Source organism: Aquarana catesbeiana, linkage group LG06 (assembly GCF_042186555.1).
Source record: "Aquarana catesbeiana isolate 2022-GZ linkage group LG06, ASM4218655v1, whole genome shotgun sequence".
Taxonomy (NCBI): domain Eukaryota; kingdom Metazoa; phylum Chordata; class Amphibia; order Anura; family Ranidae; genus Aquarana; species Aquarana catesbeiana.
This window is the reverse complement of record NC_133329.1, coordinates 248,619,435-248,639,191: the sequence shown is the minus strand read 5'-3', so window position 1 is coordinate 248,639,191 and position 19,757 is coordinate 248,619,435. Positions and strand designations below refer to the sequence as shown.

General features: G+C 43.3%; 1 protein-coding gene across 4 annotated transcripts in view; it reads left to right on the top strand.

Moving 5' to 3' along the window:
* ANKRD44 (ankyrin repeat domain 44) overlaps positions 1–19,757 on the top strand; it is a 232,672-nt gene that overhangs the window by 103,992 nt on the left and 108,923 nt on the right. For all 4 annotated transcript variants that reach the window (XM_073633150.1, XM_073633149.1, XM_073633148.1 and 1 more), the window contains exons 6-9: positions 9,303–9,390; positions 11,123–11,265; positions 17,030–17,242; positions 19,570–19,648. In XM_073633150.1, the coding sequence (XP_073489251.1) occupies positions 9,303–9,390; positions 11,123–11,265; positions 17,030–17,242; positions 19,570–19,648 (523 nt within the window). The remainder of the gene's footprint in view (positions 1–9,302; positions 9,391–11,122; positions 11,266–17,029; positions 17,243–19,569; positions 19,649–19,757) is intronic.

The following is a 19,757-nucleotide window of genomic DNA, read 5'->3' as shown; positions in this document are numbered from 1 at the left end:
TCGTAGTTTCACTATTCATCCAACTGCCCCACACTTTATCAAATTTCTGTGGTATGCCCCTACTAATGTATGTAGCCTTGTTTAACCCCTTCCCGCCGACCGTACGCACATATGCGTACTCGGCTTTCCGGGGTTATACCGGGATGATGCCCGCAGCTGCAGGCATCATCCCGGTACCGTTGTTTTCAGCGGGCGATCGGCTACCCGAGTATAACAACCGATGCGGCTAAAAGCCGCTCGGTTGTTATACCGGAGGAGCGGGAGGGGACATCCCCCCCCTCCCGCCGCCTCCCGCCGCTGTTACCGGGTCTCCCGTGCGATCGGGAGGCCCGGTGTCCAATCGGGAATCTTCGGCGGCTGGGGGTGGGCTGGAACGAAGCTGTGAGCGGCTTCGTTCCAGCCTCCTTGTTGTAAACGTGGAAGCGACGTCATGACGTCACTTCCCGTTTACTCGGCTGCCAATGGCGCCGAATTTTAAAAAGTACACAGTATTCAGAATCGCCGTTTTCGGCGATCTGAATACTTTGAAGTGTAAAGGAGGGATGGGGGGTCTTTTAGACCCCCCATCCCTCCATAAAGAGTACCTGTCACCACCTATTACTGTCACAAGGGATGTTTACATTGCTTGTGGCAGCAATAAAAGTAAAAAATAAAAAAAAAAAAATTTTAAACACAATTTATAAAAGTGCAAAAATAAATAAAATAAATAAAAAAAAAAAAAAAAATTTTAAAGTGCCCCTGTCCCCGCGGGCTCGCGCAGCGAAGAAAACGCATACGGAAGTCGCGCCCGCATATGTAAACGGTGTTCAAACCACACATGTGAGGTATCGCCGCGATCGTCAGAGCGAGAGCAATAATTCTAGCCCTAGACCTCCTCTGTAGCTCAAACCTGGTAACCATAAAAAATGTTTAAAGCGTCGCCTATGGAAATTCATAGGTACCGTAGTTCGTCGCCATTCCACGAGTGCGTGCAATTATAAAGGGTGACATGTTTGGTATCTATTTACTCGGCGTAACATCATCTTTCACATTATACAAAAAAATTGGGGTAACTTTACTGTTTGGATTTTTTAAAATTCATGAAAGTGTCACTTTTCCAAAAATTTGCGTTTAAAACACCGCTGCACAAATACCGTGTGATAAAAAATATTGCAACAATCGCCATTTTATTCTCTAGATTCTCTTCTAAAAAAATATATATAATGTTTGGGGGTTCTAAGTAATTTTCTAGCAAAAAATACGGATTTTAACTTGTAAACACCAAATTTCAAAAATAGGCTTAGTCATGAAAGGGATAAAGGTGCAGCCCTATTAACCACACCCTTCCACGCTGATACAGATGGAGGACTGGGCTTTTTCCATGATAACACTATCATTTTCCTAGCATAAAATATTTATATATTAGGATCGTCAGCAGAGTACGAGTTACTCTTTTTGGTGCTAGATTGTCCACTAGTCCCAAAAGGCAATACAAGGTAATACCCATATCTCCAAACTGGGCATTGTATGCATGTCTGAGCTGAAGGAAAAGGAACAAGTGAGTGTTGGGAAGATTAAACTTAGTTTTCAGGGCGTCAAACTGTAGAAGTTTCCCACCACCCACTATGTCTTTCAGCATCTTAATACCAAATTTAGTCCAGATGATTGGATCAGGGTACTCACAAAAGTGCGTTAATTTGGGGTTCTTCCAAAGTGGTGTGCGAGGAGAAATCTCAGAAGCGCTACCCATCTTGGTCGCTGCTACCCATGCCCTGCTGGTTGCACGCATGGATATTGTGAGCCTATACGGAGCTCTGACACCCCGATGTGGGAAATGTGTCAGCGCCTCATAAGAACCAACAATAGCCGCCTCTAGTGTATTGCCAGTGTCATCCTCAGGTAGAGTGAACTACCTGTGCACAAATACTAGCTGACCCTCTAAGTAATACCTGTGAAAGTCCGGGACCGATAGCCCCCCTTGTTTCCACGGCAGTTGTAACACCCGGAGTTTAATTTGGGGGTGTCACCCCTGCCACAGGAAAGACGTTATGAGTTTATCTATTTTTTTGAACATATATCTCAGTATCCAAACAGGGTAATTCCGAAATATATATAAAAACAGAGGTAAAAATTTCATTTTCACTAAATTCATCCTACCTATGAGTGTCAAAGGCAGATTCCGCCATGCCTGCAGTCTGGATTTTAGTTTAGTCAAAAGTGGATCGACATTCAAGGTTATAAAGTCTGATACAGAGTTAGAGATATGTAACCCCAGATATTTGATTACCTCTAACCTTCTGCAAGGGACAATCTGCGGGAATCTCACATCTGGGGGGTGGCGTCCTAAGTGAAAGAATCTGGGATTTTCCCCAGTTGACTTTCAGACCACAAAAAAGAGCAAAGGAATTAAGGATGTCTAAAGCTGCCGATAGGGAATTCTTGGAGTCTGGCAAAAAAAGAACCATATGGTCCGCATATAGTGTCATTTTTTCAGTCAAAATACCCACCTGTATCCCCTGTACCCTCTCAGAGGCTCGCAAGGCCACCGCCAAGGGTTCAATCATGATAGAGAAGAGACCCGGGGATAAAGGGCATCCTTGGCGAGTGTCCCTATGCACTGGAAAAAATTACGATAACATATTTAGCTTTATGGCTGCTGTGGGGCAATGATATAGAATGTCGATCCACTTCCTGAACTGAGGACTGAAACCGAATACCTCCAGCACCACCCTCATGTAATTCCAGTCCACAGAATCAAAGGCCTTTTCCAGATCCAGAAAGACCAGTATCCCACCGCTGGAAATATATGGGCCCAACTGTGTGTGAGTGAAAACCCTGCGCAGATTAATATCCGTAACCTTTTTAGGCATAAAACCTGTCTAATCAGGGGAAATAACATGCTGCAGGACAGACATAAGTCTAGTAGCTAACAGTTTGGTCAGTATTTTGAAGTCCATATTTAATAAAGAGATGGGCCTATATGACGAACACTGCAGTAGGTCTTTATCCGGCTTAGCCAATAATACAATATGGGCCTCATAAAAGGAGAGGGGGAGGCCTCCCTTCTGAAAACAGTCTGTGTATAATTGTACTAGTCTGGGTGCCAGGGTCTCTGAGTATTGGTGGTACCACTCAATTGGCAGACTGTCGGGTTCAGGAGCCTTACCACTAGGAAATGACCTTATTGTGGAGACTACCTCCTCCTCCCTGAATGCGGCATCCAGAAAATTGCTAGATTCCTCCGGCAGCTCGGGCAACTGTAGGGTCCCCAATGTGTCCCTGAGGTCACCAGTGTCATAGGGATCTATAGGGGAGTACAGAGACCTTTAGAAGGATACAAACTCCCGTACTATGTTTTCCCTGTCTCTCAACAGTTGTCCTGACGGGGACCGTATGCAGGGAACTACTGTCGGGACGTGTCCCCTGCCGTCAGAAGAGCCAAGAACTTGCCATTTTTATCTCCTTTTTCAAAAACGCATGCCACACTCCTTTGCAGTTGACAAGTAGTCACATCCTGATAATGGAGAGATACATTCCTCCTTGCGAACTGCAATTGAGCCAACAAGTCAGGAGAAGGTGAATCCGCATGTGCCTTAGCGCATGCCTGTTCTTTGTCCTGGAGTTTTTTTTCTACACTTCTCTTCTTCGTTCTCAGGGCTTTTATGGCTGATATGTTTACCCCCCAGTAGTGGCCTTGAAGGCCTCCCATTCAGTGTGCACTGATGCTGATCCTTCATTAATCTGCCAAAATGTATCAATGTGCGGTTTCAACATCTCCTCCACAGTGGGTCCCCCACCCATCTAGGAGACAAATGCCAAACGCTCCTTGAACTTTGGGAGCCTAATTGCAAAGTAATCTGAAGTGGGGTGTGATCCGATACACCTCCCGGAAGGTAGGACGCCTCAGCTACCAGATGCAATAATGTTCCACTGGCTAACACCAGGTCTATTCTGGAGGACGAAGCGTGTACCGAGGACAGATATGAGTAACATCCGTCCGTGGGATGCTTCCCCTGCCAGATCTTGGGGAGACCCGCAGCTTCCGCCCAATGTGACAAGTCGTGGTTTGGAGTCCTGAGTCAGTTGGACATGTCCTACGTATAATTTAGGACATTATTGAAATCTCCAGCCAACAATAACTGGAATGGAGCGTGAGGGGCCAATTTCTCCAACACCTCGTACAGGATGTTCCCTGTAAAAAGAGGGGGAATATATACATTTACCAGGGCTAACCTACGTGAATAAACTTCAATTATTACCACTAAGTATCTTCCCCCAGGGTCTGTAATCACCGTTTCTATGGAACAAGGTAAGGACTTGTGCAGCAAAATAGATACACCCCTAGCATAAGATGAGAAAGTGGCATGCATAGAACTGTGCATCCAGGGACGTTTCATGGCCAGAATTCTGTTGCCTAGTAAATGAGTTTCCTGTAAAAACATTATATGGGGATGTTGGGCCTGCAAAAATGTCAGCACCAGAGCTCTCTTATATTTTGAATTCAAACCCCTGACATTCCAGGAGATGATTCTAATATTCAAGGACATGACTACAATTCAGAAATTTGCCACAAGATGGATGCCTAGGAGCACAGGTGAGGTCCAAAGTCACATGGAGCCATACAGCATGCTGAAGAATAACATTTACCCACCTATAAACATCACGTTGTGGTGGGGCCTGTTTCCGAGTGTCCTCCGGTCTACCAATTGTGCAGTACCGAGGGTGGCACCACAAACAAGCGACCACAAAAAAGGTGAAGCAGATAGATAAAAACAGAACATAAGAAAAAACATGAATAAAACATTCACTCCTGAACAGTCCCATTGTAACAATTCCCTGTCTTGCCAGCTTAAAAAAGAGGGGGAAAACAGAAAAAACAAAAACACAAACCCCGCACTCGCCAGCAGACTTAATCCCCAAAACCAAAAAAAAAAACGAAAAATGGAATATTGTCTTGTAGAGTTATTCCATATGTCCCTTAGAAAGGAACAAAAAAAAAAAGTCAACAGGGTGAGCACTGGCACTACGTGCCTTCTGTGAATACTCTTTTTTGCAGAGAGAACATCTGGCTCCATGTATATTGTAGCCATGACGCACCAAGCAGCTATACATGTGCTGCAACATCTTGAAGGGAATGTTTTGTGCAGTAAAAGCAAGGTCTGTACATATGCATCCCCTGGCAAGGCACACCACTTTTAAACCTACTGGGAAGGGTAACCTGGAATAGGATTATAGGCAAAGCATATGTGCCCGCCAGTGTGCAATCAGCCTTCATTGCACTGGATTTCCAGCAAAAGGAAAAAAAGAGGGGGTGACAAAACAGTCCAAACAGAATGTAACAAAAAATGAAATGATGATTCTCTTCAATCCAAGGTATCCAGCCAATTTGAGACATCCGAGGGGACCTCAAAGAATTTCACAGAGCCCTGGTGTTCAACACGGAGCTTACTGGGGTACAGCATACTATACGTGAGTCCCTTTTCCTGGAGCCTCTTCTGGACCTCCATGAACGTGCGACGGCGCCTCTGCAGCTCCGGGGAAAAATCCGGGAAGAAATGCAGGGTGGTATTCTCAAACCGGAGCTGTGGTTTCTTCTGGGCTTCAGCAAGGATGAGATCTCTATCTCGGTAGTTGAGAAACCGTACCAGAAATGGTCTCGGCAAGGCGCCTTGCGGTCTCGGCCTGTGGGGATCCTATGAGCGCGCTCCACAATGTATGCTGAGAAAACGTGCTGTAAATTGAGGATTTCTTTAAAGAAATTTTCAGCAAAGCTGGCTGGATGTGAGCCCTCTGCACCCTCAGGAAGGCCCACCACACGCACATTATTGCGGCGCAGTCTATTTTCGGTGTCTTCAGACCGCGCAATCAAGGTTTTTACCGTGCGTTGCAGGTCAGCGACATTCTGAGAGGTGGTAGCCGCAGTATAATCTAAATCCGAGATGCGATTCTCGGCAGCAGTGACATGGCCTCTAAACTTGTCCATGTCTTGTCGGATATGGCCACACTCCATGGCCAGTGTATCTATCCTCCCCATGACCATGGTTTTACTCTCCTCAATGGCCGCCAGGATGGTTGCAGTGGAGGCAGTATTGCTGATTGCTTCATACCTGAGGGCTGCTGTGGATCTCCTTCGTTCTGTTCCATGTCTCTTAGAAGCTGCAGAGCTGTCTGTATGGCCGCAGCTTGCTCCGCACCAGGGGGCAGGATGGCTGCTGCACGTGTCACTACTGGGGAGCTCTGTGTCTTGAGAGGTGGCTATTACTTTGCTGATCGCCTTCTGGGTGACATCTAAGGATTCAAAAGGTGCCCCCAATCACAATGTAGCAGTATGAACAAAGAGCTGGGATGGTGGCAGGAGGTTGTGGAGGGTACTGGGCCCCTGGACTCCGCGGCCTGCTCACACAGGCAGTCTCCACCGGACACTTAACCATTCAGGATGGTGGGGTAGCTGAGGGCAGCAGCATCTGCACTCTGGATTGCAGGCCGGGCCAGCTGCAGCACTCCTCCGCGGGCCAGCGGCGTAGGAAAGTGTGGTGGGCAGCAGGCTTCACTAGACCACAAGCGACCACAAAAAAGGTGAAGCAGATAGATAAAAACAGAACATAAGAAAAAACATGAATAAAACATTCACTCCTGAACAGTCCCATTGTAACAATTCCCTGTCTTGCCAGCTTAAAAAAGAGGGGGAAAACAGAAAAAACAAAAACACAAACCCCGCACTCGCCAGCAGACTTAATCCCCAAAACCAAAAAAAAAAACGAAAAATGGAATATTGTCTTGTAGAGTTATTCCATATGTCCCTTAGAAAGGAACAAAAAAAAAAAGTCAACAGGGTGAGCACTGGCACTACGTGCCTTCTGTGAATACTCTTTTTTGCAGAGAGAACATCTGGCTCCATGTATATTGTAGCCATGACGCACCAAGCAGCTATACATGTGCTGCAACATCTTGAAGGGAATGTTTTGTGCAGTAAAAGCAAGGTCTGTACATATGCATCCCCTGGCAAGGCACACCACTTTTAAACCTACTGGGAAGGGTAACCTGGAATAAGATTATAGGCAAAGCATATGTGCCCGCCAGTGTGCAATCAGCCTTCATTGCACTGGATTTCCAGCAAAAGGAAAAAAAGAGGGGGTGACAAAACAGTCCAAACAGAATGTAACAAAAAATGAAATGATGATTCTCTTCAATCCAAGGTATCCAGCCAATTTGAGACATCCGAGGGGACCTCAAAGAATTTCACAGAGCCCTGGTGTTCAACACGGAGCTTACTGGGGTACAGCATACTATACGTGAGTCCCTTTTCCTGGAGCCTCTTCTGGACCTCCATGAACGTGCGACGGCGCCTCTGCAGCTCCGGGGAAAAATCCGGGAAGAAATGCAGGGTGGTATTCTCAAACCGGAGCTGTGGTTTCTTCTGGGCTTCAGCAAGGATGAGATCTCTATCTCGGTAGTTGAGAAACCGTACCAGAAATGGTCTCGGCAAGGCGCCTTGCGGTCTCGGCCTGTGGGGATCCTATGAGCGCGCTCCACAATGTATGCTGAGAAAACGTGCTGTAAATTGAGGATTTCTTTAAAGAAATTTTCAGCAAAGCTGGCTGGATGTGAGCCCTCTGCACCCTCAGGAAGGCCCACCACACGCACATTATTGCGGCGCAGTCTATTTTCGGTGTCTTCAGACCGCGCAATCAAGGTTTTTACCGTGCGTTGCAGGTCAGCGACATTCTGAGAGGTGGTAGCCGCAGTATAATCTAAATCCGAGATGCGATTCTCGGCAGCAGTGACATGGCCTCTAAACTTGTCCATGTCTTGTCGGATATGGCCACACTCCATGGCCAGTGTATCTATCCTCCCCATGACCATGGTTTTACTCTCCTCAATGGCCGCCAGGATGGTTGCAGTGGAGGCAGTATTGCTGATTGCTTCATACCTGAGGGCTGCTGTGGATCTCCTTCGTTCTGTTCCATGTCTCTTAGAAGCTGCAGAGCTGTCTGTATGGCCGCAGCTTGCTCCGCACCAGGGGGCAGGATGGCTGCTGCACGTGTCACTACTGGGGAGCTCTGTGTCTTGAGAGGTGGCTATTACTTTGCTGATCGCCTTCTGGGTGACATCTAAGGATTCAAAAGGTGCCCCCAATCACAATGTAGCAGTATGAACAAAGAGCTGGGATGGTGGCAGGAGGTTGTGGAGGGTACTGGGCCCCTGGACTCCGTGGCCTGCTCACACAGGCAGTCTCCACCGGACACTTAACCATTCAGGATGGTGGGGTAGCTGAGGGCAGCAGCATCTGCACTCTGGATTGCAGGCCGGGCCAGCTGCAGCACTCCTCCGCGGGCCAGCGGCGTAGGAAAGTGTGGTGGGCAGCAGGCTTCACTAGACCGCATTAGGCCTCACCAGGCCGCGGCTGCGACAGGTGGTCTCTGCGGCCCCACAGACCACCAGACCCCACCAGGCACACAGGAGGGAAGGCTTGATGGTGAGGGGAGTCCCTCACCTCACTGCCAGGCCAACAACAGCTCTCTTCAGCAGGATGAAGGCCGGGAAGATGGCGGTGGCTGCGGGTGTGCAGGAATGTCTCTCTGGTCGGTCACAGGACGGATCTCGTCCAATATAGATACAGGCTGTAGCGGAGTATGTAGAGGGACAGGCAGGGAGGTGAATTGGTTGGATTGGAGTACTTTGGTGCTCCTCTCTCACACGTCCTCCACCGCTCACATCCGGAGACGCCCCTTATTTTAAATTCTTAAAGACAAAATGTTTTCTTTTGGATATATTAAGGTTATAACCCCTGTTTGTTTGGTTTTTTTGCCATTTGTGTCCCATTGCGGAGATTTAGAGACCACTACTTCAGTGATCTCCACTTGCTTCTGGGTCCTGTGCTGAGTGGCTGGCATGATGCATTGTGAACACAGGAGGCCAGCCGCTCAGCACGGGCACCATTCAGAGAATGCATTAAATTTTCTGAATGAGCGCAAGGCATTGTCTGATTGGACAAGGTAGAGAGGCTGGGCAGTGACATCACCACCTGGTCCAAGTAAGGTTGTAGCTCCAAGTCCTTGTCATGTGCTGAACTGAGGTCTGTAAAGTGAGTTATAGATATTCTGGAGAGGGTGAGCTATTATGTTTCATATTGTTATTTAAAGTGATAGCAAACAAACATTCCTGCGCATAAGTGCGATAGCCAGGCGATCAATGTAGTATTTTACAGGGTTTTTTTATCAATAAATTATCTTGGGATAATGCACGAGGCTGGTGCGCCCTCTTCTTTTTATCTTTTTTGTTGTTAACATTTAAACCTGAGAATACAATCTTTTATTTTACAGATGGTCAATCTGCTCATTGCAAAAGGAGCAAATATAAATGCCTTTGACAAAAGGGATAGAAGAGCTCTCCACTGGGCAGCATATAAGGGTAAGAATATCTATTGTTGTATGCCTATGCAATCATATTTTTTTTCACAAGTTTTTTATTGTTTTTTTCCTTTTGTTGATGCCAAAAGAAAGAACAAAAGTGGAAGGAAAAATATTACATATTCAATTGTACATAGTCAAGAAAGTTGCAGAATATACGGAATTATGAGCTGGGCACAATCCAGAAATCACTATGACTATACTATATATATATATATATATATATATATATATATATACTATATACACTGAGCAAAATTATAAATGTAACACTTTTGCCCCTATTTATCATGAACTGACCTCAAATATCTAAAGATCTACGACTTTTTCTATGCACACAAAAGGCCTATTTCTCTCAAATATTGTTCACAAATCTGTCTAAATCTGTGTTATTGAGCACTTATCCTTTGCCAAGATAATCCATCCACCTCACAGGTGTGGCATATCAAGATGCTGATTAGACAGCATGAGGTGGATAGATTATCTCAGCAAAGGAGAAGTGCTCACTAACATAGATTTAGACAGATTTGTGAACAATATTTGAGAGAAATAGGCCTTTCGTGTACATAGAAAAAGTCGGCACTATGTTGTTTCTTTAAGGATGGGTTGTAAAATAAGGCCTTCATTGTCCATTACAGGCTGGGTGCATATCAGTGGCATATCAGTGGTCATTGTGATAGTGATGGGGAAAAATCCTCAAAGAGTAAAAAAAACCTTTTATTTTTGGCACAAAATTAAAAAGGTCTTGAATGGATTGAGGTTTTACATTTTGTAACACCTACTTGACATTTTGTGACATCCACTTGACAAATACAGAAAGCACTTGAATATATTGCCTTGAAAAACCTGCTGTGAAGCTGCTACAGGCCACTTCAAAAACTGAGAGTGGGAGAATAGCCTTTGGTTGTATTAGTTAAATAGATGCAAGAATAAGAGATCATCAAATGCACTGAATTGTTTCTGATGTAAAAAATGTACATGAATTATTGCTCTAAACTTCTGTGTGCTCCCCATTATTGAATCAGTAAATACAAAATTCAGAAAAGCAAGGAACACAATGAAATGGCTCATGCAAGTCATGGGAACCTAGAACTTAGGGGTTGATTTACTAAAACTGGAGAGTGCAAAATCTGGTGCAGCTGTGCATGGTAGCCAATTAGCTTCTAACTTCAGCTTGTTCAACTAAGCTTTGACAAAAAAACTGGAAGCTGATTTCTATGCAGAGCTGCACCAGATTTTGCACTCTATAGTTTTTGTACATCAACCCCATAATGTCTAACTCTGGGAAAAATAATCATTACTACTTGTACTGGGGCTGCGCCTACACTGCAACTGTTAACAGTTTGTATAGTCTAGGGGAGAGTAAAAGCATTTTAACTTACCTGATCTCCCACTCCCCTGGCAGATGGCACTTTATCACGCTCTAGTGGTGGACTGTCCCTCAGTGCCATTACACCTAATGCAAGGTTATAGACCCTGAGTTTGTCCTGATGACATCAGGAACATAGACCACTAGAGCATGGAGGAGAAGATGTTGCAACAACTGGGCTAGCAGCATGGAGAAGTGGAGAATCAGCTAAGTACATCTTTTCTATGTACTGTAGATCTACACGAGTAATTAACTTCTGCAGTGCAAGTACAGCCCCACTGCATTGAATAATTTTTATGTTTCCAAAAGTTGTTGGGCTTTAAAATGACGTTCATATGTTTAACGTTTTTCTGTTTGTGTTCAGGTCATCTTGAAGTTGTTACATTGCTAATAAATTTTGGCGCTGAAGTTATGTGTAAGGATAAGAAAGGATACACTCCACTCCATGCTGCTGCATCCAGTGGGCAAGTTCACGTTGTTAAACAGCTTCTTCATCTTAATACAGAAGTAAGCCAATCCATTTTATACTTACACTATGAGAAGTCATCCATAGCACTCATTTATCAAGGCAATGACACACGCTGCACATCTGTATATCCTCCTTTACAGAGTTAGACAGATGGAAAAGCTGGTAAAATAGGCTAAGCAAAATTACTCAGGCTCAATTACCTAAGTGCTAACACCAGCCAAAGCCATCTAATGTGACTGTAATTTTCAAATTTTATTGGATTCAGCTGAAAATAACTGTCACTATTTGAAAATAGAGATACCCATTCTGGTGTGTGAAATAAGCCTTCTGTGTATAATTCTTAGAAATCCCATTTGGTCTTAAAGTGGAACTAAACCCATCAATTTAACAGTTTAAAAAAACAATTATATGCTAACAGTCACATTTGGTTGGGCTCAAGCTATCAAATGGCTGGTGTCATAACTGATCACATGTGCAGCACCATGGCAGTTGCAGATCAAACAGAGGCTAAGATGGCAGCTTCCTTGGCTGAAAAGGATAGGGGGATTTAGTTCTGCTTTAAGGTTTAAGAGGTATTAAACCCAAAAGCAAACATTTATTATATTACCAGTTCTTAAGCCGCATACACACGAGCAGAATGTCCGACAGAAAAAGTCAGTTGGGAGCTTTTCATCGTCTATTCCGATCGTGTGTATGCCTCATCAGACTTTTTTTTTTTAAATTCTGACGGACCTAGAAATGGAACATGTTTTAAATATTTCCGATGGAACCAATTCCTATCGGGAAAACCGCTTGTCTGTATGCTGTTCTGACGGATAAAAAATGACGCATGCTCTGAAGCAAGTACGAGACGGAAGCTATTAGCTACTGGCTATTGAACTTCCTTTTTCTAGTCCCGTCGTACATGTTGTACGTCACCGCGTTCTGGGCGGTCGGACGTTGGTTTGACCGTGTGTATGTAAAACCGCTTGAGCGGAATTCCGTCAGAGAAACCTTCAGAATTTATTCCAGTCGTGTGTACGCACTTAAGATGTGCTGGCTTCATTAGTTTTATTTTTTAAGGCTTTCTTTCTTTTATTTTCACCTGGTGATCCAAACAGTAAGTCTTGTGTTCTTCAAAAGAACAAGCTGTTCTGCAGATGTAGCAGTTAGAGGGAGGAAACAAATCATTTTCCACTGACATGGGAGCTTACAAGAGTCAGCATGAATAAATAAATTCATGTAAAACCTTTAACCCAAAAGTGTGTTAGAAGTATATATATCTACAATGAATAGTATATATGTGTGGGTATCCAGGTGCTCTGATTTTCTCCAATAATATTCAATATTGTCTTTAAAGTGGTGGAGAAATAGTGGCAATGCTAAATATATATGTGCAGTAAGCTACTTATGAATAAATATTCAAGAACAATACTAGGAATACTGCATGTCTGGTTAAATTTAGAGCAAACTTGTTATTTGCTTATGGAGGGAAATACAACAGGTTTAATTTAGTGCCAGGGCCTTTACAGCACATACTTACCCCTTCTTGGCTCCCCTGCCCCTGCAATGAAACATACTCAGTACTTCCAGATATGGGAGAGCATGTAACTCCCTATCATCCATCCAACCTGTCAACAACTGGCACTTTGAAAGCAACAATGTCACATGGGGGCAGAGGACGAGAGTAATCTGTTATGTGTAAGCTCTATCTAGAGTTTCTTGGAGCTTACAAATGGTTTCCCCTTAGAATTGAGCAGCAGAGGAATACAAAGGAAGGCAAGTATGTGCTGCTTTTGTGGCCAGCATTAAAGTAAATGTGTGCTTTGCACAGTACACAAAATCATTACTTTATACAGCTGTATCTACAGTGAAAACTTTAGGTCCAGACTTAAAACTCAACCCCTCTTACATTTTAAAGCCTCTCTACTGGTTTCTGATGCCAGAAAATACATTAAAGGACCAAATTGAGACTCCTGGGGCAGAAGGATTGGCTCCTGCTGCTGTCAATCACAGCCAGTGAGCCAATGAGGAGAGAGAGGAGGTGGGGCCAAGCCATGGCTCTGTGTGTGAATGGACACGCAGAGCAGCAGCTCGGGAGCGCTCCTGCTCGGGTGTCCCCAATGCAAGCTGCTTGCTCTGGGAGCACTCGGCGGGGGGGGCAGGCACACCCTATGGGAGACCCTAGAAGAGGAGAATCAAGGCTGCTCTGTGCAAAACCATTAACTAACCCAAAGAAATGTCAGTGAGTGCACTCTACGCTTACAGCCCTAATGTGTTCCTGACAAGAGGTACCCCTGGAGGTGGCTATGAAGTACCTGGTGCCTATTTCACAGTACTATGCCGGCTATCTTTGGGGACCATCTGTAAGGTGGTGCACAATATATGGCTGATGGGCTTCTAAGTAAGGAGCAGATTCTAACTGTATTAATTGTGGGCAGTAAGGCATTAACCACTTCCCTACCGGGCCATTGTCAAATGACATCCGCCAAAACATCCTGCCATCCCTGGTTCTCGCCGCAACTGTGGGCCCCTGGGGGCCCGCAGCACGGCGATCGGGGATCAGGCGTATCCCTCGGGACACAGCCCCTCCCCAATCAGGGTAAAGAGCCAATGAAATTGGCTTTTTACCACGTGACCAGCTGTGTCCAATCACAGCCGGTCACATGTATTCTGCTCGTGATCGCCGCACGTGCGCGCCCCTGGGGTGTGCAGCGCGCCGATTGAGGATGAGGTGTGTCCCTCAGACACAGCCCATCCCCGATCAGAGTAAAGAGCCAAAGAAATTGTCTCTTTACCACATGACCGGCTGTGTCCAATCACAGCCGGTCACAAATGTCAACAAACGGCTGTAGCGCCATTTCCGGGTTCTTCTCCTCAGTGTGTGAGGAGGAGACCTGGCTGAAAAAGTGCAGGAATGTGCCCGATTGTCCCCCAAATAAAGAGGACCTGTCACAGCCCATCAGAAGTACATGTCACAGCCCATCAGAAGTACATGTCACAGCCCATCAGAAGTACCTGTCACAGCCCATCAGGAGTACCTGTCACAGCCCATCAGGAGTACGTCATAACCCAGCCAGTGTACCTGTCACCAGCATCTGAGTACCTGTCACCAGCCCCAGAGTACCTGTCACCAGCCCCATAGTACCCATCACTAGCCCCAGAGTACCTGTCACCAGCATCTGCATCTGAGTACCTGTCACCATCCCCAGAGTACCTGTCACAGCCAATCTGAGTACTTGTCACAGCCCATCTGAGTACCTATCACCAGCTCATCAGAGTACCCGAGTACCTGTCATCAGCCCATCAGAGTAACCAAGTACCTGTCACCAGCTCATCAGAGTACCCGAGTACCTGTCACCAGCCCATCAGAGTACCAGAGTACCTGTCACCCGTCCATCAGAATACCTGTCACCAGTCCATCAGACTACCCAAGTACCTGTCACCAGCCCACCAGAGTACCTGAGTACCTATCACCAGCCCATTAGAGTACCTGAGTACCTATCACCAGCCCATCAGAGTATCCGAGTACCTGTCACCAGCCCATCAGAGTACCTGAGTACCTATCTCCAGCTCATCAGAGTACCTCGAGTACATGTTACCAGCCCGTCGGAGTACTTAAGTAGCTATCTCCAGCCCATCAGAGTACCTGAGTAGCTATCTCCAGCTCATGAGTAACCGAGTACCTATCAGCAGCCCATCAGAGTATCCGAGTACCTGTCACCAGTTACAGGGTGTTTGATTTTCAAAATGGTGTCATTTTGTGAGCGTTTCCATTGTCCTGGTGCTCCAGGACCTTCAAAAGTGTGACAGGTAGTCAGGAAGCGAAATGTGTAATTTATGCTCCTAGAACGCCTGATGGTGCTCCCTGCATGTTGGACATCTCTGTGTGGCCGGGCTGTGGAAAAGGCTCACACATGTGGTATCACCATACTTAGGAGGAGTAGCAGAATATTTTTGGTGTGTCATTTTTGCTATGTACATGCTATGTTTTAGAAAAATCTAATACATTGCCAACTTTGTGTTAAAAAAAAAAAAGTTTTCATTTTCTTTGCACGTTTTCCAAAAACTTTTAGAAAAAATTAACCGTTCAAAAGACTCATAATGCCTCATAGATTATACGTTGGGGTGTTTGCTTTCCAAAATAGGGTCATTTTGTGGGTAATTCCACTGTCCTGGTGCTCAAGAGCCTTCAAAAATGTAATAGGTCGTTAGGAAATTGTATGTGTAATTTATGCTCCTAGAACGCCTGACGGTGCTCCCTGCATGTTGGGCCTCTGTATGTGGCCAGGCTGTGAAAAAGTCCCATACATGTGGTATCGCCATACTCGGGACGAGTAGAAAAATGTATTTTGGGGTGTAATTTTTGCTATGTACATGCTGTGTGTTAGAAATATCTTTTCAATTGAACACTTTGTGTAAAAAAAAAAAAAAGTTTTCATTTACTTTCCACGTTTTTTGAAGACTTTTGGAAAAAAATTAACCGTTCAGAAGACTAATTATGCCTCATAGAATATACATACGTTGGGGTGATTGCTTTCCAAAATGGGTTCATTTTGTGGGTAATTCCATTGTCCTGGTGCTCCAGGGCCTTCAAAAGTGTGAAAGGTCGTTAAGAAATTAGATGTGTAATTTATGCTACTAGAATGTCTGACAGTGCTCCCTGCTCCTCCAGAATGTATTTTGGGGTGTAATTGGAAGTATGCATATGCTGTGTGTGAGAAATAACTTGTTATTATGATAATTTTGTGTAAAAAATAAAAATAAAAAAAAACTTCTTAATTTTCCCAAGAATTGTGGGAACAAATTACAACCTGCCTCAAAAAACTCACCATGCTTCTTACTAAATGCATTGGACTGTCTACTTTTCAAAAATGGGTCATTTGGGGGTTATTAGTACTTTGCTGATATTTCAGGGCCTCGAGAAATGAGCTAGGCCGTCAGTACACCAGGTGTGATCAATTTTCAATGATTTGCACAATAGCTCATAGACTCTATAACTTTCACACAGACCAAATATTATACACTTATTTGGGTTATTTTTACCAAAGATATGTAGCAGTGTAAATTTTGGCCCAAATTTATGAACAAAAAATACTTATTTGCAAAATCTTTTCATAGAAACTAAAAAAAGTGTTTGTTTTTTTTTCCAAATGTTTTGCTTTTTTTCACTTATGTCACAAAAAATAAAAAACTCAGTGGTGATTAAATACCACCAAAAGAAAGCTCTATTTGTGTGAAAAAAATGATAAAAATGTTGTTTGTGTACAGTGTTGCATGACTGAGTAATTGGCATTCAAAGTGCAAGAGCGCTGAAAGCTGAAAATTGGTCTGGGCAGGAAGGGTGTGTAAGTGCCCTGTATTGAAGTGGGTAAGCTTCTGCTCACCACTCCTGGTATACAATGGATCCAAAAAAACTACCAGAGATGGCATCATCCCGTCCTGCTTTTATTGCTAGGATGTTGCTAAGGCACTCCCAGCAGTAATGGCTTAGCAACAGCATAGCAACAAGGCAGGACGGGATGATGACATCATCTCTGGGAGTTTTTTAGCCAGGCTGTGGGATGTATGTAAATAGCCTACAGCTATAGCAATGGTATTATCCAACTTTATTCAAAGCCACACAGTTTGTTTTTATCTACAGGTTCCTTACCTACATAGGCAGTTTTTTGGTAAAGGTGAATTAACTCTTTAATAGTTCAGTATTTTCATAATATAATACTATAATATAATATACTAAAACTAATATATCTCCAATCAAAATTTAACATTTAACGAATTTTAAACATGTATATGTTATTATATGTTTATATTTTGTTACAGATTGATGAAGTAAATGTTAATGGCAATACTGCTTTGCATATCGCATGTTATAATGGTGAAGAAAAGGTTGTGGAAGAACTTATCAGCTATGGAGCTAATGTAAACAGGCCAAATAACAAAGGATTCACTCCACTACATTTTGCTGTTGCCTCCAATCTTGGTACAAGGTGTCTCGGTCTACTGATTGGTAACAGGGCAGATGTTAATATCCAGGTTTGTACCATATTTTTGTGTTTACATTATATAAAGTATGTTTGTGCATATGTGTATGTGTAACAAAAAGTAACATTATTAACAAAAAATACAAAAAAATAATAGGAGCCTGTTACTTCTGTAGTAGCTGGTCAAATGAGTCACACTGTTTAAAAGTAATACAAATGTAGCAAAGACAACTATATTTTTTCATTTGCAAAAAGAGCCATATCCTCATGGGAAATACAGTATTTATGCCTTTGAATCAAGTTAAAATTCCATGAATGTTCTGATGATTTACTGTTCAGAGCAAAGTAGGCTTTATCAGCAGCTTTAAGTTATTTTTCTTTCTCCTTTGAAACAAACTGAATATACAGTACAGTCATTATCTTCTCCTTGCCGAGATTCCCTACAAATGGCTAGCAAAGTTATTAAAGCAGTAGTAAACTCTGCTTTTGAACTTGTACCTACAGGTAAACCTATAATAAGACTTACCTGTAGGTACATTAAATATCTCCTAAACTTGCGGTGTTTAAATGATATTCACACTGTATGCAGCCGGTGACATCACCAGCACATGCCCTCTGAAGGGTGGCATACCCGTGCTGTCCCTTCAGAGCTCTGTACCATAAACCATGATTCCCATGCGGGAGTTAGGTCATTGCCGCTTAGTCATTCACAGGACCGGTGCCAGTGAGCCTGAAAGGAAGTCCTGGAGAAGATGAAAGCCCTGTCAGTGGTGGCAGCACACCTCTGGAAGGCTTCGTTCTAAGGTAAGTATTTTATAATATGCTAGTATGTGATGCAAACTGGGACATTATGACATTGGCTTGCAGGGGATTTTTTATTTTTATAAGGCTGCGATTAAGGCTGCGATTTACTACCGCTTTTGCTTTTGCTGCTGCATTATAAAGAGAACCTTACAAAGATCCCCTGTCTACAATGGTAGCCAGGTACAGACGCTTGTCATTCTTATTTAATCTTTGTCAACAGAGGGACACTGTTAGCCATGTTGGCACCAAAATGGTTGCATTAGGTAGGTTGTGTTCAGCTCATTTGTAATTAATGAGTGAAGTTGTTGTTTATAAGCTGTAAATTTACAGTTTGTGGTCTTTGTTCCACATGAAATATATATATATATATGATATATTTTTCTTTTTACATTCACATCACTTCCTGCCCTCAAGGAGCTTACAGATGGATATCTGTAGAGTCTCAGTTAGATAGTGAGGATTCACTATGAAACACCTCTGCTACAGTTTATGTATTAAAAAAGTGCCTGATCTCGTGCGATACTATGTGCACAACAAACCAAAACAAAAAAGTGAAACTATCAGGGTTTGCTGCTATATATCTAAATGTGTTCGCACATAAACTAAATCTGTGAATCTAAATAAAATGATAAAGCGCTGCCCCTATGCTGTATTATGCCAAAAAAAATTTTCTTAGATAAGCAGTGTTACACACTTTGTGTAAAACAAATAAAAAAAATAATCAATAAAGATATTCTGTGATAAGTATTAATTCTAAGTGTCAACTAGAGTAGAAGTCTTTAAAGTTAGTCATTTCAAAAATATATATACAAACAAATATTATCGCACCACTGTGGTCACGGTGACTATATTCCATACAATGGTAGGCGAATTAAAACAGTGAATAAAGTCCAATATGCAGATGTGCTCTTTAATGAAATAAGTGCAATTAGCGCAAAATCACCTCAGGTGCCCCTCCACCTTCCAAACTATGCGCTTACCTCCAGTTTTTACCTTCCGCAGGTCAGTATGAGCCTTCCACTTTAAGGGTATACCAATCCACCGATAGGTTAATGGATCCTATTCCTGGTACATCCACTCCAACATGCAACAACCTGTTTGGGTGGTACTCATAAAAAGTCAAAAGGCCAACATACTGCTGAATCATTTAAAATAATTCTTTAATAAAAGCATAAAATATAAAGACTCACATTTTTCAGTGCACTTCCTTTAAGGCACCCAGACAGTAAGCTTGGCACATTTGGAGTGTGCAGTCCACTTAAGAATCTTGGATGTTGTAACCTTGGATCTAGACAGCCAGGACATAAACTTCCTGTATGTACGCAATGATGTCACTAAGCCTTGCCCCAATGTGTTTCGTCACTCATCACGTAAATTACTCCAGGAGTAGCCTTGAGTCGCCTACTCCTTGAGGAAGTGTGTAAACCAGGACTAAATGTGTTTTTGTAATTATGACCATCCTGTATTTGTATTCTTCATTATATGCTGTCCAGCACTTGTAATTATATTTTAATATTTAATTGTTTTGCTCTATAATTATACATATTCTTAGCTTTATGTATTACTTAATTTTAGAGTAATGATGGAAGAAGCCCTTTACATTTGGCTGCTGAGCATGGGAGATATTCAAGATCACAAAAACTGATACTGAATGGTAACTAAGAGAATGTATTCAATTGAATGCTACTGTTTTCAACATATGTAGCCCTGTCCATATTATTGTGATGTTTGTTCTGTTCTTTACTGTCTTACCTAAATTATGG